Raw genomic sequence first — 16,960 nt, forward strand, 5'->3', positions numbered from 1 at the left:
AACTGCCAAGTCAGTGGTTCAAGCTCACCAGCCACTCCTTAGAAACCCTATACAGAGTTGCTATGGGTTGGAACTGACTTGACAGCATTAACAACAACAATAACAAGCAGAGTGTAGAGTCCTGGTGTGGTGCTGTGGGTTAATGTGCTGGACTGCAAAGTGGGTTTGAATTGGAAACCCTATACCGGGTCACTGTGGGTTGAAACTGACTTGATGGCACTTAACAACAACAACAGCAGAGTGTAGTCTGTTATTGACATCACCATGGCAGTCGTAAGAGAGGGAACTTGAGTAAGTGTATAAGGAAAAGATATTGATGTGACTTCTGTTAGAAACTGAGAAGAAAACTTTTCTATTTAATGCTGTTTTAAAGATGATTGTGTGTGGGGGAGGTAGGTTTTAAATGAATGCAGCAGTGTGTCTGCATAATCTCACCATTCTTTGGAAAACGTTATATCATAGAAATTGACATGAAACTGATTAAGAGAGTAAGTGAGAGATTTGCTTTGTGTGGTTCTGTGTATTTGTCCATTCTTCTGGAGTCTTTAGGCCAGCTGTCAGGTTGGTGCTTTCCTGCTTTATTCTTTTGAGTTGCTTTTTAATTGAAAGCTAGAAGGAACGCTTTTAATGGATTACTGCTGGGGCCCTCCAGTCCTCTCCTGTCCCTACATACAACATAGCAGCTGCAGCCTGCTCTTTTTGTGGCCTTGCAAAGATAGGGGTATGCATGTAACACTCTTCCCGTCAGCATGCATTATGCTTTTATGGGCTTTCTAAAGCATGTGGAATGAAATCTTTCCCAAGACAACTTGTCAAGGCCAGTGCATATGGGGAAAACATTTCTGTGCTGAAATTTAACTCGAGATAAGAATTGTACTACCTCTCTGTATTTACCTGCCCTTTCTTTTTGAATTCCTACAGGCAGCAGTATCTGTCCAAAGATCATTATAGTTCCACCTTGCTCAACAAGCAGCGCAACCACACTGGTTGACCAGAATGTATCTGATGAAGAGGCTCAGGGAATAAATGGAAAAACGCCAGCAAAACACTCAGCTGCAAGTCCAAAGCCACAAGGTATGCTTGTTGTGGGTTTATGGTCAGAGTGGGTTCTTGTTCAACATGAAGGCTACCTAGAATGATGGCCACTACAGAATAGTTTTAATATAGAGGATTGGGTAAATTTATTTTCAGAGAGAAGTAAATCTATGAACTTTTCCAGGCAGAGTTAAGCATTTGCTCTACTCCTGAAAAACCTTATATTTCTCTAGATTTTTCTTTTCATGTTGTGAAAATTGTTTACATGTCCCCTAAAGGGGACATGATGATCTGGTCACACTTTATTCTTAACCTAACACAGAGCCTGAATTAATCTGTGCATAATCGATGGGTAACAAGTAAATGAGTGTTTGGAACTACTATCAAAAATCATTATGACTTGCTAGATGCCAAAGAACCTGTGAATCAGATAATTCTAAAACAGCACTAAATATATTTTATCTTATCAGGAACTTGCTTTTATAATATTAAGGAATTGAACTCTTAAAATCATCCACTCCAAATAAAAGAGAGGAATTGGCCACTGAATTCCTAAACGTGGAAAAGGAAAAAAATGATGGAAAGCCTTAAATAATGTCATTGTTCAGTGACTGTTTTCTTTTACAAAGAAATTTCTAGTGACCTCTGGCCATAACTTTGAGAAAAATTGTAATTTTGATGATAGAGAGCATGGCCTTTTGAAATGTAACACAGAAGCTAAAACTACATGGTTGTTTAATGGCGTTTCTTCCTAATGAATTTTTATTTATAATGAATGTTGGGCATCCAACCAGAAAACAGTATTGGGCATTTTCAAAATGATTGTACTTTGGGAAAATCAATTTCTTTTCATTTTGGTCTGCTATTCTTGCCCCCCAACCCCAACCTCCAGTAACTTTCAGGAAATGTATTATAAAAGAACAGGTTTTATTCCTTGAAGCCCTTACGTTTTAAGGATTTCTGAAAGTGATCTTTATAACAGGTCGTGTGGTGCTGTGGGTTAATGTACTGGATTGTAAAGTCAGTTTGAACCACAAGGTCGGTGGTTCAAGCTCATCAGCTGCTCCTCAGAAACCTTGTACAGGGTCACTATGGGTCGGAACTGACTCAACTCAATGGCACTTAACAACTTTACCTGACATGCAACTTTTATTGAGTAGTGAGGATACAGCATTGTCTGTCATTGGTCTGACTTAAGCAAGGTCAAATGATTTGCAAATGAGTTGTTGTTTAGTACTGGTGAGTGGCTTCTGACTCATTGTTGTTAAGTGCCATCTAGTCAATTCTGACCCATAGCGACCCTGTATAGGGTTTCCAAGGAGTGGCTGGTGAGCTTGAACCACCAACCTTGCAGTTCAAGCAACTTTGCAGTCTACCGCATTAGCCCACAGCACCACACCAGGACTCCTAGCAACCCTATATAGAGTTACTGAGGCTGTAAATCTTTTCAGGAGCAGAAAGCCTCCCCTCTCTCAGAGTGGCTGGTGGACTCAAACCACTGACCTTGTAGTTCTCAATCCAGTACTTTTCCTTCAGAGCCACTGCGCTCCCTCAGATGAGTTGCCCATTCAAACACTCATAACCTTTTCTGTGGCCAGTACTATTTCCTACAACACTGACATGGATATAAATATAGGATTTTTTTTTTAGCATGACTTAAGCATTTTACTTGCAAAATAACAAAATTCCATCTTGCTCATTACACCTCAGTTGACAATGGTCAAATATGAGATGGAAATATAGAAAAGGAATTTAAGTTAATGTAATTGCCCAAATCAAAAGCAAGAATCTCATTATTTTAAAAGCCTGTTTTGAAAATGTGTTGCTGTACTTCATTATTTTTCATAGCTAGTGTAGTCAGATGAATGTTAGCAAAGACCTTCCTGAGTGTCATTGAGCCAAATTAATCCCATTTTGTAGGGAGACACTATTTGATCTCATTTTTTTGTAGCTCTGGTAGCATAGTGGTTACGAATCGGGCTGCGAACCTTAAGGTCAGCGGTTCGAAACTACCAGCTGCACCGCGGGAGAAAGATGAGGCTTTCTACTCCCGTAAAGATTTACACCCTCGGAAACCCTATACAGGGTCGCTATGGGTCAGAACCGACTCGATGGCACATAACAACAACAACATAACAACACCATTGCATTGGTAAACACATCTTTAAAAGTATATTTACTTCCTATCTTGATAAGATTTTGTAAAATTACAGGAAATTTTCCCAGTATTAAATAAATCACACAGATGTATCTACTACTTTCCAGAATACTTTCACTCATTTGGACCTTCTCTGACTCCTCTAGATAAAACTTCAACCCCACCGTCAATCCTGACATTTCATATTCTCCCATCCCTACTTGATTTTTTTCTCATTTGCAGCAATCTAATCTACAATATATTTTACTCCATCTTTTTTCTGCCTTTTGCAAATACTACATCTCCAATACATAGCAGGCTTTCAGTAAAATTTGTTGAGTAGATTTCTGCCACATTCTGCAATTCACAGGACAGCCCTCAGCAGCAAAGAATTATCTTACTTAAAATGTTAATAAGAAGCCCTGATCTAGATCCTAAAGTGAATACGTAATTACGCCTTGTGTGTCCCCTCTCCCCACTTCCCTAATATGGTGAGGTAACAAGAGCATAATTACAATTCTGGTGATTTTAAAAAGAGAGACCGTGTTTACTATTTTTATTTGTTGTGATAATGTAGTAATGTATCTGGAACAATGTAAGGTTTATATATGTGTTCTTATTAGTCATCAACTAACAGGAATCCGGGAATGGTGCTGTCGGATCAGCGCTGGAATGCTAACCACAAGGTTGGTGGTTCAAACCCACTAGCTGCTCCTTGGAAACCCTGTACAGTTTCTCTAGGAATCACAACTGACTCAATGGCACAGAACAACAATATTAATAATATTGAGTCCTGGTGTAGTTTTGTAGGATAAGCACTGAACTGCTAACTGCAAGGTCAGTAATTCAAACCCACCAGAGTCTTCTCTGGTGGAAATCCTATACAGGATTGCTATGATTCAGAACCAATTCGACAGCAGTTAACAAAAACAACAACAAAATTAAATATTTTTGCAGAATTATAGTTTTAAAAGGGGAAAGAGCTAAAATTTAAACCAGAGAGTTGATAATTTTGCATATGAATCTATAATAAAAAAATGTCGATTCTGAAATAGTTTTGTTCCATAGTTATCGTTTATTTTGCCTCCGTTTTTTTTAGAAAATGCTCTCAGGCTTTAGGAAACAATGGCTTATTCACTTCATACCAATCCTACCAGTCAGTCCACACAAATAAATTACCGAGCAACTTCAAACATAAGTCTTTGTTTTCGTTCACCACATTTAATATTGGCCTATTTCCTGCCATGTTAGCCATAACTTAAAATAGCTTCCTTAACAATTAAAGCTAATAGTTTTTTTACTCTTAGGAACCTTGATCTGCAATACTCTCCATATCTTAATAACATATAGTCACTTCTTAGTCATTAAACCTAAGTGTTCTTATTCTTTTTTTTTCATGAATTTGAAACCGTAAGACCATATTATTTGTTGTTTAAATAATTTATATAACTTTAGAGCACTCAAACCTATGTATGTTCTTTGCTTTCAAAGCAAAGCAATCCTTGTATAATCACCAGCTCTTTATAGAGCTACAAATTAAAAAGCATTAATATATAGCCAGTTTTTGCTTTTTCATACTAATCAAAATAAGAGGAATTTAAATCTGATAATTTCAAGACACAAACTGGCAGCTAGTTTCTCTTTTCATTCTCAGTGATCATTTTGTACAGATTGGAGATTTTTTAATAAAATTGTTTTGTTCTACATGCTTTTTTCAAAATTGGCTATGGGAAAGCATGTTTGATTTATGATCACATACGTATCTTAAACCTACTTGACATTGAACTCCTGATCTTCTCTTCAGAATGTGTTCTACCCATGATGCCAATTTATGACAGTTCCTTCCTTTTAGTCTTTTAGGACACAGATCTCAAGGTAATCCTTGACTCTCCTTACTTTCATACCTCACGTTTAATCAGTCAGGAAATCCACATTTAAAGTATTACTCCCTATGATTTCCATTGGTATGAAATCCAACTATTTCTCACTACCTTCTTCTAAGCACCATATCTCTCACTTGGATTTTGGCAGTAACCTCCTAACTGTTCTCCCTGTTCCTTTCTCCCCTTAGAGTTTCGTCAGCATTAACCAGAGCAATGCTATTGAACTTTAAATCATGTGATTTCACTCCTCTGCTCAGATTCTTCAGTGGTTTCAGTTAAGTCCTTCCAATGGCCCACAAGACTTTACACTCTGAACTCAACACTTGTTATGGCCCCTTGCTCATTCTGATTCAGTCATTGACCTCCCAACTTCTGAATATTTAATTTTCCCAATACCTGGTAAAGTAATCTTCCTCAGATACCTTAAAGAGTCCCACTTTAAAATTTCTATTTAGTGCTGCAACCTGACCCTCCTCCGCACTCCCACAATTTGGATCCCCATTGATGTTGTTGTTGTTGTTAGGTACCATTGAATCCATCCGATTCATAGAAATTCTGTATATGGTTTTCCAGGCTGTATATCTTAAAGGAGCAGAAAACCTCACCTTTCTACCACAGAATAGCTGGTAGGTTTGATCTACTGACATAGCGGTTAGCAGACCCAAGCTTATCCATTCAGGATCCCCTTGACTTGTTCTTTTTTCTCCCTCTACCACCTGCCATCTTCTGATGCAATATTTACTTATTAGCTATGTTTTTATAAATTATCTTTCTTTCTGTTCGTTAAGAAGGTGGTAGTTAATCTTACAGACCAGGAACAGAAAACCCTACGACTATCAAGGGAGAAGAGCACAAACAGAGTGTGAGACTCTATCCGGAGATGGAGGCAGAGATGAGGACATGGAGAAATAGAGCAGCTGAGGACTGTAGACTCATGGAAAGAGAAAGGCTGTGTGTTTGCAGCCAGGAGCCAGGCTTGCAGAATGTGCCCTTTGGTTGTTTAAATGATTATATATTCCTGAGTGTTTTTGTGTACATCTAAAAAAACAAACAAAAAAACCCAGAGGGAATAGAAGCAAATATTATTGAATAATGGTGCGCGGAGGGGATTGTAATCATTCAGTGAAACAATGAGTGTAAAACCCTTGTTCTCCCATGTAAACTATCAATCAGTTCACAATAAAAACTTTTAAAAAAGGATCCCTAGGAGCGCTATAGGAGAAACACTGAACTGCTAAGCACAAGGTCAGAAGTTCAAACCTACCAGTTGCTCCACAGAAGAAAGATGAGATTTTCTGTCACTTAAAGATTTACAGCCATGTAAATCCTACAGAGGTCACTGTGAGTCAGACATTTGTTGGCAACGTGTCTGCTTATCATACTCAAGTGCCTTAACTTAACAGATACTTAGTTAATATTTGTTGAATTCATGAAAAATGTGCAAACAAAAATCCCTCAGATGTATAAGAATTTCTCTAAACATCGTGCTGTCAACATGATTGCTGCTCAAAGTGACATGCCGCAAAGAGTGGAACTGCCCAATAGGATTTCTGAGGTTACCTTATGAAAGCAGACTGCCACATCTTTCTCCCATGGAGTGACTTCTGGGTTTGAACCAATGACCTTTTGGTTTATCATCTGAGTGCTTAATTAGTATGCCACCAGAGTTCTTTAAGAATCTCTTTAGGATATAAATATATTTTTAAAATACCAAATTCTCTAATGTGGTTTTATCAACTTATACTCCCATCCAAAATGTATGAGTGTTCACATTGCAAATGTCAAAATACCGATTTCCAGAGTCAACAGGGTCATTATGAGTCAGAACCAACTCGATGGTACTTAACAACAACAAACAATAACAACAGAGTCAATATAATATTGAGAGAAAGAAAAAAATTAAATATATTGATTGAAATCGTAGAAAACAAAAACAGTGATTAACACTTTAGGTTTTTTCCCTTTTCATAGTCTTTAATAAACAACCACAACAACAAATGAAATAAAAATTAACAAAGTCCATTGCCATCAGATTGTTTATAACTAGCGTGACCCGTGTGTTACAGAGAAGTGCTCCATAGGGCTTTCTTGGCTATGATCTTTATGGAAGCAGATTACCAGGACATTCTTGTTTGGTGCTGTTAGATGAGTTCTAACCTTTAAAGTTTAGGTCAGTAGCTGAGCACAAACCATTTGTGCCATAAGGGGTGTTAGTTTCTAATTTGTTGTTGCTGTTAGGTGCCAGCGAGTCAGCACCAACTCATAGCGATCCTATATACAACAGAACAAAACAGTGCCCGTGCCCAGTCCTGGGCCAACTTCACAATTGTTGCTACGCCTGAGCCCATCACTACTGCCACAATGCCAATCCATCTCACTGGGGGTCTTCCTCTTTTTCTCTGACCCTTCACTTTACCAAACATGATATCCTTCTCCAGTGAATGACTGGTCCCTCCTGATAATATGGCTGAAATATAAGAGACAAAGTCTGACCATCCCGGCTTCCAAGTAGTATTCAGGCTGTACTTCTTCCAGTACAACTTTGTTTGTTCTTTTGGCTATTCATGGTACTTTAATATTTTCCTCCAACATCGAACTCAGATGCTTTGATTCTTTTACAGTCTTCCTTATCCACGGTCCAACTTTCACTTGCATATGAGGTTATTGAAAATACCATGGCTTGCATCAGGTGCGCACCTTAGTCCTCAAACTGACATCTTTACTTTTCAACACTTTTAGGAGGTCTTGTGCAGCAGATTTGCCCAATGCAATGTGTCATTTGATTTCTTGCCTGCTGCTTCCATGAGTATTAATGGTTGATCCAAGCAAATTGAAGCCCTTGACAACTTCAATCTTTTCTCCATTGATATGGATGTTGTTTATTGGTATTACTCTCTTCTACCAATATTAAAACTATGGTTTTAGGATATTGACTACAATGTTTGTCTCCTTTATAAATAGTTCCCTATTGTAGAACTCAGTTTGGTGGAGAAACATCATTTTAAGCATTGATACTTTATGTCTATGTTCCTAAGTGCCACAGAGTCAACTCCAACTCATAGCAACCCTGTGTAGGGTTTCCCAGGAGCAGCTAGTGGGTTTGAACAGCCAACCTTGTGATTAACAGAAATCCATTGCTTATCTTACAGTGCCATACCAGGACTAGCACTAGATTTTATTTAAATTGGGGTGGTGGGAGGGGTTAGTATAGATTTACAATTTGGATAATATTTATGTGTAAGAAGGTAGATTACTTTTTTCAGGTCCTTTCCAATATATGATCACATTTGCTCTCAATTATGTATCATATGTTGTTGTTGTTAGGTGACATTGAGTTGGTTCTGACTCATAGTGACCCAATGTACAACAGAAGGAAACAGTGCTCGGTGCTGCATCTTTCTCACAATTGTTAGTTTGAGCCCATTGTTACTGTAAATCCATCTTATTGAAGATCTTCCTCTTTTTCCCTGACCCTCCACTTTACCAAGCATGATTTCCTTCTCCAGGGATTGGTCCCTCCTGATAACATGTCTGAAGTACAAGAGATGATGTCTTGCCATCCTTGCTTCTAAGGAGTATACGTCATACATCATGTGAAGGGACTTCAGATAGTTACTGGAAAAATTCCAGTATCTTTTCATTCCATCTTACCACAAATGTTTTGAAATCCCCTTATATTTGAAAGGGTTGATAGCTGTTATAATTATTTTAAAGTAATAATGGTAAATGGTCTTCCATTTTGCATCTAGGCCAGACATTGTTAATTTATCTTCCCACTGACCCTTGTTGTTAAGTGTCATCGAGTCAGTTCCAACTTATATTGATCCTGTATGATTTCTGAGGCTGTAATCGGACTGCAAGCCACAAGGTTGGCAGTTCAAACCCACCAACTGCTCATTAGTAACCCTATGCAGGGTCTCTATGAGTTGGAAATGATTCAATGACACATAGCAGTAGTTCTTTGTAGGAGTAGAAAACCTCGCCTTTCTCCTTCAAAACAACTGGTGGACTTGAACCACAGACCTTGAGATTTTTCTGTCTAGTGTTTATCCTAAAGAGCCATCATGCTCCCTCACTGAGCCTGTTGTTGTTAAGTGCCATCGACTCAATTCCAACTCATAGTGACCTTGTATAGGGTTTACGTGACTGACTGGTGAATTTGAACCCCTGACCTTTGGTTGAAACTGATCTTGCAGCGTATTGTGCAGTGCCAAAATTATTTTTGACACAATAGCAATTGATCAGTGTTGTATTTTCCATGTCCGTATATATCATAAATAACTGAAAAATCCATTATTTAAATACACATAAACCTACAGATGGAGCTTCAAAGGTTCATGGAAAAACAGAATTATCTTTTAATGCCATTTTACATGAACTTTTTAAAGCTCCTGCATAAAAATTCACTATTGGTCTTTCATTTTTGATATTTGTTTTGGATACAGAGTTTTTAATTAAAACATCAGTACCAGAGATATGTGAGAGGTGATAGGGCCACAGAGTGGTAACTTTGTGAAGGTAGGAGAGGGGACTCAATTTGGCAGATAGTATATAGTACAATCAGTTAGGCCTTGTAAAATAATTGTATAAAGGCAGAAGTTCAAACCCACCAGCCGGCTCTCAGAAACCCTACACAGGGTCACTGTGGGTCAGAACCAACTCGACAACACTTAACAACAGCAAAGGGGGGAGTACTGTTCGTTGGAATCCTGGTGTAGCACTGTAGAATAAGCACTAGACTGCAAGGGCAGTTTGAATCGCAAAGTCGGTGATTCAAAGTCACCAGCCACTCCTCGGAAACCCTACACAGGGTCATTGAATTGACAGCACTTAACAACAACAATGTCAGTGGTGGGAGGAGTTTGCTATTTTGGATTGTGAATCTATATATGAGCAAGAGACGTCTATGCATAGAGCTGAGAACACTAGTGCGTAGATTATGAATGCTTGGTAGTGAAATGAATGCAGAATGGTGTTACCATTAATAGAAATAAGGAAGGAGAGGTTCAGAAGGAAGTGCTGGTTTGTAAGGGAAGGAAATGATAAGTTGAATTTTAGACATAATGAACAGGAGATACTAATAGAACACTTAGAAGACGATGCCCAGAGAACATTTGAAAATCCTGCCTCCATAATACAAAAGATCAAAAATGGTGAGTGAGGAATTTGAGGCTGGGGAAACTTATCCTTAGAGGCAGCTGCTGTTTGGGCAGCGGATGAGATATTAGAAGATCAGTCTTTGTAGTAAAACCCTAGTGAATACTTAAAGAAATGGAAAAGGATGAGTTCTTAGAGATATACAGGTCAATACAGTTTGTGTAGCTTCTCAGGAATGTAGCCATAAAAAGACATTCTGTTTCAGTCATTTGCGGTGTTGATTTCTAGGTTTTTGGATATAACGTTTTGAGTTGAAACATGAGATCTGGGTTTTATTTTGGAATTTTGCTTCTACCATTGTAAGATATATTTCCCTTGAATTCTACAGTGGTTATTGGTGCTGCTTATCTTTGAGAGCTGGAAGAATAATTTTTTTTACTAGCCGTTGCATCTTTTGACTAAAGTATGCACTGCTTTTGAATGCCAATAAGCAGTTAAGAAACAAAGGGGCAAAAATATCCTCTGTTGTTGTTGTTGTTAAGTGCCATCGAGTCGGGTCCGACCCATAGCGACCCTGTACAGGGTTTCCGAGGGTGTAAATCTTTACGGGAGTAGAAAGCCTCATCTTTCTCCCGCGGAGCGGCTGATAGTTTCGAACCGCTGACCTTAAGGTTCGCAGCCCGATCCGTAACCACTACGCTACTTTAGCTATTCTTACAGCATCTTGAAGGAACTCTGGCAGCATAGTGATTATGAATTGGGCTGCTAACCTCAAAGTCAGCAGTTTGAAACTACCAGCTGTTATTGGAGAAAGAGGAGGCTTTCTGCTCTCGTAAAGATTTACAGCTTCGGAAACCTTTTACAGGGTCTCGGTGAGTCGGAACTGACTCCATGGCACACCACCACCACCAAACCATCTTGAGATTATTTATCATTTGCACGCTTTTTAAAAAAATGTATATAACATTTACTGATTTGCTATACATCTGGATTATCTCCTATGTATGAAATAATTTCCCATAGCTACCTCTATGCTGGAGTCCTGGTGTGGCACTGTGGGTTATTGTGTGAGACTGCGAAGTTGGTTTGAACCGCAAGGTTAGCAGTTCAAGCTCACCATCTGCTCATTGGAAACCCTATACAGGGTCACTATGAGTTGGAACTGACTTGACGGTGCCTCGGAAACCCTGTACAGGGTCGCTATGGGTCGGAATCGACTCAACGGCACTTAACAACAACAACAACAACAATAAAACATCTATGCTTCTAAAATACTTGTGTACCCAATGCCCCTCTTTATCGCCATCACTAAGCTGTCTCCACACTGGGATATAAGCTCCTTGATGCTGTTGTTGTTAGGTGCCATGAGTCAGTACTGACTTGTAGTGACCCTATTCACAACAAAATGAAACACTGCCTGGTCCTGTGCCAATTTCACAATTGTTGCTACATTTGAGCCCATTACTGCTGGTCATACTGACTTCTGAGGAGCATTCTGGCTATAATTCTTCCAACACAGATTGATATATTCTTTTGACATTCTGTTGTTGTTGTTATTGTTATGTGCCATCAAGTTGGTTCTGACTCATAGCAACCCTGTATAGGGTTTCTGAAAAGCAGCTAGTGAGCTTGAACCACTGACCTTGCAGTCTAGCACATTAACTCATAGTGTTGTCCTCAAAACTTTCCTTCAACACCATAACTCACATGCATCAGTTCTTCTGTGGTCTTCCATATTCATCGTTCAACTTTCACACACATATCAGGTTGTTAATAGTATCATTGCTTGGGTCAAGTGCACCTTAGTCCTCAAACTGGCATCTTTGCTCTTGAACATTTTGTGCTCCCAAAGTCAGAAGACAAACACTTCATTATTGTCATTTACTACAGTATGTGGTTGGTGTTTTGTGCAGCAGGTCTGCCTAAGGCAATACATTTTTTGATTTTTTGACTGTCACTTCCATGAATGTTGATGGTTCATCTGAGCAAAATGAAGTCTTTGACAATGTCTGTCTTTTCACCATTTATATGCATGTTGTTTATTGGTCCAATGGTGAGGATTTTGTTTCCTTTACATTGAGGTGCTACGCATACCGAAGTCTCTGGTCTCTGATCTTCATCAATATTTTTAGACTTCGCTTTCAGCAAGCAAGGTTGCAGCATCTGCATGTCACAGGTTGTTAATGAGTTTTCCTCCAATCTTGATGCCGTATTTTTCTTTATGTAATCCAACTTCTTGGATTATTTACTCAGCATACAGATTGAATAAATATGGTGAAATAATACAACCCTAGCACACACCTTTTCTAATTTTCAACCATTCAGTGTTCCTTTGTTTTGTTTGAACAACTTTTCAATAAATGTGACTCAACAGCCCATAATTACTGAATACTTCAAGTAGTAACTAAATATACTTGTGATCAAGTCACAAGTTTCATATCCTCATGGAACTCCAATTTTGTGGTGAAAAAAAATCTTATAATACATTTATTATTTAATAATTTTATGCAATACATTAACATACCACTTTGACGAAATTATATACAGAGTTGGGAAACAGTTTAAGAGAAGCAAAACATAGTTTGAGAAAGTCAGGGGAGTACCCTGAGAAATGACAGGTTGAGACATCATTGATTTTAATTTTTTGACTATCTAGCACAATGTCTGACACATAGAGATCAGGAATAATGTTCAATGAGTAAATTCTAGTTAGATGGATGACTTATTTTATAAAAAAAAATTACAAGAACATGCTTCTTTCTTTTCAAGTTAGGAATGTTGAAACTAATCTAAATGTTTATAAAAAGCAAAAGGAAATGGATTATCCTTGTTTACTACCTTACATATTATTATACTAAACAGGAAAATTTTCCTTAAAATGAACAAATCTCAGACTTGCATAAACCCCTTTCTTCCCAGTGGATGTTAATGATTTAACTGTCCCCCCTGTATATCTTGGGTCTTAATAGCATTTTCATTAAAAGGGACGTATTATTTTTTCATTGGTATTATTTTTCTGTTTGTGTAGAAAGTAAATTAAACTAATTCTGCACTTTTACATTCATTGTGAGATTTTTTTCTTCTCTGGGATAAATTGATAATGGACATAGAAATGATGAAATCTAGACCAGTGAGTATCAGGCAACTGTCAGCTAGCTGAGTTTTTATTAGTTTTCCCTTTCTTTCTATTATATTTTTATTGCATTCTATTTTGTATACCTGGTTTATTGTATATATATTTCAACCAGTCATGCATTTTGTTTCTTCTAAATGATTACAATGCCCTCCTTGCAACAATAGTTATCCTGCTTCCTCCCAGTGTCTGGCCTTTTACATCTTATTTTTGACAAATCAGCAAAGCAAAAATATTTGATGTACACATACAAAACAAAAATATACATTCATTTTAGTGTCTAAAGGACACATTTTGCAAGGCAGCCTACTGCCCACAGGTACACAGCCTTTCTCAGTCCATAGGCCTAGAATCCACAGCCTCTCTATCACTCCATGCTGTTACCTTTGCCACCATCTCTGCTGCCGCCATTTTTCTAGGGTAGGATCTCACACTCCACTCATGCTCTTTCTTCTTGATGGTCCTGGGATCCTCTGTTCCTGAAATGAAAGATTAACTACTCCCCTCTTTTAGTTAAACATCTTCTACAATTACACTTGTGACAGTCACAATGAATCCTAACAGTTACTCACAATGGAATCATAAAATCCTATCACCATCATTTCCCATCCTCTTTCACCAGATCCATGTGGAAAAGAGCTAGCTGGGTATATAAGAGATAACTGAAAGCCAGGATAACCAGCTAGGGTAAAGGGACATATAAGTAGGAAGAGACATGATTTCCCAACCTTATTCCAAGAAAGTAGATGAAGGATTAAAAATAAAAGAGGAATGCTCTATTTGATCTGTTAAAATTGATTGTGGAAGAGTATATAAGTTATTATCTTTTACCTAAAATGTATCTCTTAGAGAAAAGTGATACTAGTTTTCAAAACTGAAATAATTCCTATATTAAGTAAACATTTGTAATATTTTCTCTTTTTCTGTAGCTTTTAATATCTAGTAATGTACAAAACTACAGCACAATGATCTGTTTGTATAATATTAATAAACAATTGATTTATTGATACAAACCAACTACATAGTATAGTAAATGACAGTAATAAAGCATTTGCATTCTTACTTTGGGAGCACGATGGCTCCATGTGATAAACATTGGACTGTGAACCACAAGGTCCCTGGTTTGAATTCACCAGGCGCTCTGTGGAAGAAGGATGAGGTTTCTGCTCCCGCAAAGATTTAAAGCCTTGGAAACCCTAAGCAGGGTCGCTAAGATTCAGAACCAACTCATTGATACTTAACAACAACAAAATTCTGCCTTTGGGCCCTGGTGTGGCACTGTAGGATAAGCACTGGACGAGCTCTGGTAGCGTTGTTGTTGTTGTTAAGTGCCATCGAGTCGGTTCTGACCCATAGCGACCCTGTACAGGGTTTCCAAGGGTGTAAATCTTTACGGGAGTAGAAAGCCTCATCTTTCTCCCACGGAGCGGCTGGTAGTTTTGAACCGCTCACCTTAAGGTTCACAGCCCGATTCGTAACCACTACTCTACCAGAGCTCCTTACTCCTCATCTTTCAGTGGGAGTCATGAAATCAGAGTAGACTTTTTGCTTTGTTGTTGTTGTTGTTAAGTGCCTTCAAGTTGGTTCCGACCCATAGCGACCCTCTAGAGGGTTTCCAAGGAGCGACTTGTGAGCTTGAACAACCAACCTTACAGTTCAAACCAACTTTGCAATCTCGTGCATTAACCCACAGCGCCACACTAGAACTCCCTTAGAGGACTGTAAAGTATGAAATTTCATCTAGGAGCAAATTGGATAAGATGCTTTTTGTTAAATGAAAACAGTTTTGCTGAATGCAACATTTTACTTTGTTTGTTTGTTGTTTTGTTGGCTTTATGTTTAACTTAGTTGCTTTAGAGTCTGGTATATTCATTATCACTGTGTTATTAAAATGTCTATTTTTCTGGATAGCAAATCTATCACTAAAATTTAGTTTCAAATTTAGTAAAGTCTCCCTGTTGAGAGGAATAACTGCTATTATTAAATAGAATTGAGAATGCAACAGTTGTTTATAGATCCCAAAGTGTTTAATAATGCCATATTTACCAGGAAAAGAACCACTTATATCTTGGAGACGAAATTTTCACAGGACAAAGAACACATGTCCAAGATCATGATATCCCTTAGTCAAGGTTCAGTGCAAATTTGAGAGACCCCCACTACAGAAGTTTGATAATGGGAAAGATTTTTACAACCCGAATTTTACTGTTAAAGAACCAAAACATCAGTGAAATACTGATTCTATTCTTTTTCTACAGTGCCTCCAAAGCCATTACATCTGCAGAATTCACCTTCGTCCAATATACACCAAACCCCCAGGCATAAAGCTTTACCTAGTGCAAAACCAAGGATGGAGGAAGTTAAACCTGCCTCTGCTTCTTGTGTCTCAAAAGAAAAACCCAGTAAGGTATCAGATCTCATCAGTCGCTTTGAAGGAGGCAGGTAAGAGTTCATTTACACTGGGAGCAGATGATAGAGTCATAGATCTTTAAAATAAAAAACAGAATCTCTTATACTGTTAGGGTTGGTAGGCCTCTAAAAAAGAGTTAATTTTTTTAAAATTACTTAATCTTGCCCTAATATGAATGATCTCTTAATATATTTTACTTATGTGCAGAACTCTATGCCAGCAGGGTTTTTTAAATCATATTGTATTCTTTTCTGCATATGTGCTTTCTTTGTGTTTTGCTCTCTTTTCCTCTCTGTGTATGTCATTCTGTGTATGTTGCTCTATGTGATTGTGTACCTCTCCGGATTGGAGTGGGGAGGTTTTCTATTTCTGTTTCTCACTCTGCCTGTTTGTGTATGTGACTCTTGTTGGATTGTCCCAGTGCTGTGGCTCTCTCTTCTTTATGACCGATTTAATCTCTGTGGGTCTTCTATACCCATTCTGTCTCTTGTTCCCCTCTCTCCATCCCCCTACCTTCTAGTAGCTTTAGTACCAATAGTAAAATATTTATTAGTCAATTAGTCACAGTTTTGTATTCTTTATTCCTGATTTTTTTTAAGTAGATGGAATATGCCTATTTCTCATTTTAGATAGAACAGCATAAGCTGTTTCTCTATTTATCTGACCTTCAAATGTTTTGTTGTTGTTGTTGTTGTTACACTTTCTTTGACAGAAAAACTTTCCATTACTGATTTAAATAGAATTTTATCTAGAGGATTTAATTTTATTAGGTACTAAAAGTCTTTGTACAGTTAAACAGAATTATATAGCATGTTCATCCTTGGAACCAAATATTTCCATTCATTTCAGTGTAATAATTTAGAATGGATTCCCATTGGAGTATTTATAGAATTTATTATTTGTGAAATGGATCATAGTAGTTCATGGGAACACTTTCAGAATTTTTTTTTTAACCTGACCTTTTGAAAATTGTGACCAGCCATGAAGCTACAGTATCCCTGGTTTAATAGGTTGATATTTAGTAACAGGAGTCCTGGTGTGATGCTATGGGTTAATGCACTGGACTGCAAGATCAGATTGAACCACAGGATCAGCAGTTCAAAATCACCAGGCACTCCTTGGAAACCCTGTACAGGGTCACTATGATTAGGAACTGACTTGATGGCACTTAACAACAACAATTTAGTAACAAGTTCTGGTGGTGGTGGTGGTGGTGTGCCATGGAGTTGGTTCTGTCTCACACCAAACCTGAAATTATGGGAACA

At 38.0% G+C, this 16,960-nt stretch overlaps 1 protein-coding gene across 1 annotated transcript in view; it reads left to right on the forward strand.

Annotated features, from left to right (window-relative positions):
- The first annotated feature begins 926 nt into the window (after positions 1-926).
- FGD4 (FYVE, RhoGEF and PH domain containing 4) overlaps positions 927-16,960 on the forward strand; it is an 84,582-nt gene continuing 68,548 nt past the window's right edge. Inside the window, exons 1-2 of the mRNA XM_006874756.1 lie at positions 927-1,074; positions 15,544-15,727. Of these exons, the coding sequence (XP_006874818.1) occupies positions 15,636-15,727 (92 nt within the window). The 5' untranslated portion in view covers positions 927-1,074; positions 15,544-15,635. The remainder of the gene's footprint in view (positions 1,075-15,543; positions 15,728-16,960) is intronic.

Source organism: Chrysochloris asiatica, unplaced genomic scaffold (genome assembly GCF_000296735.1).
Source record: "Chrysochloris asiatica unplaced genomic scaffold, ChrAsi1.0 scaffold00299, whole genome shotgun sequence".
Lineage (NCBI taxonomy): Eukaryota > Metazoa > Chordata > Mammalia > Afrosoricida > Chrysochloridae > Chrysochloris > Chrysochloris asiatica.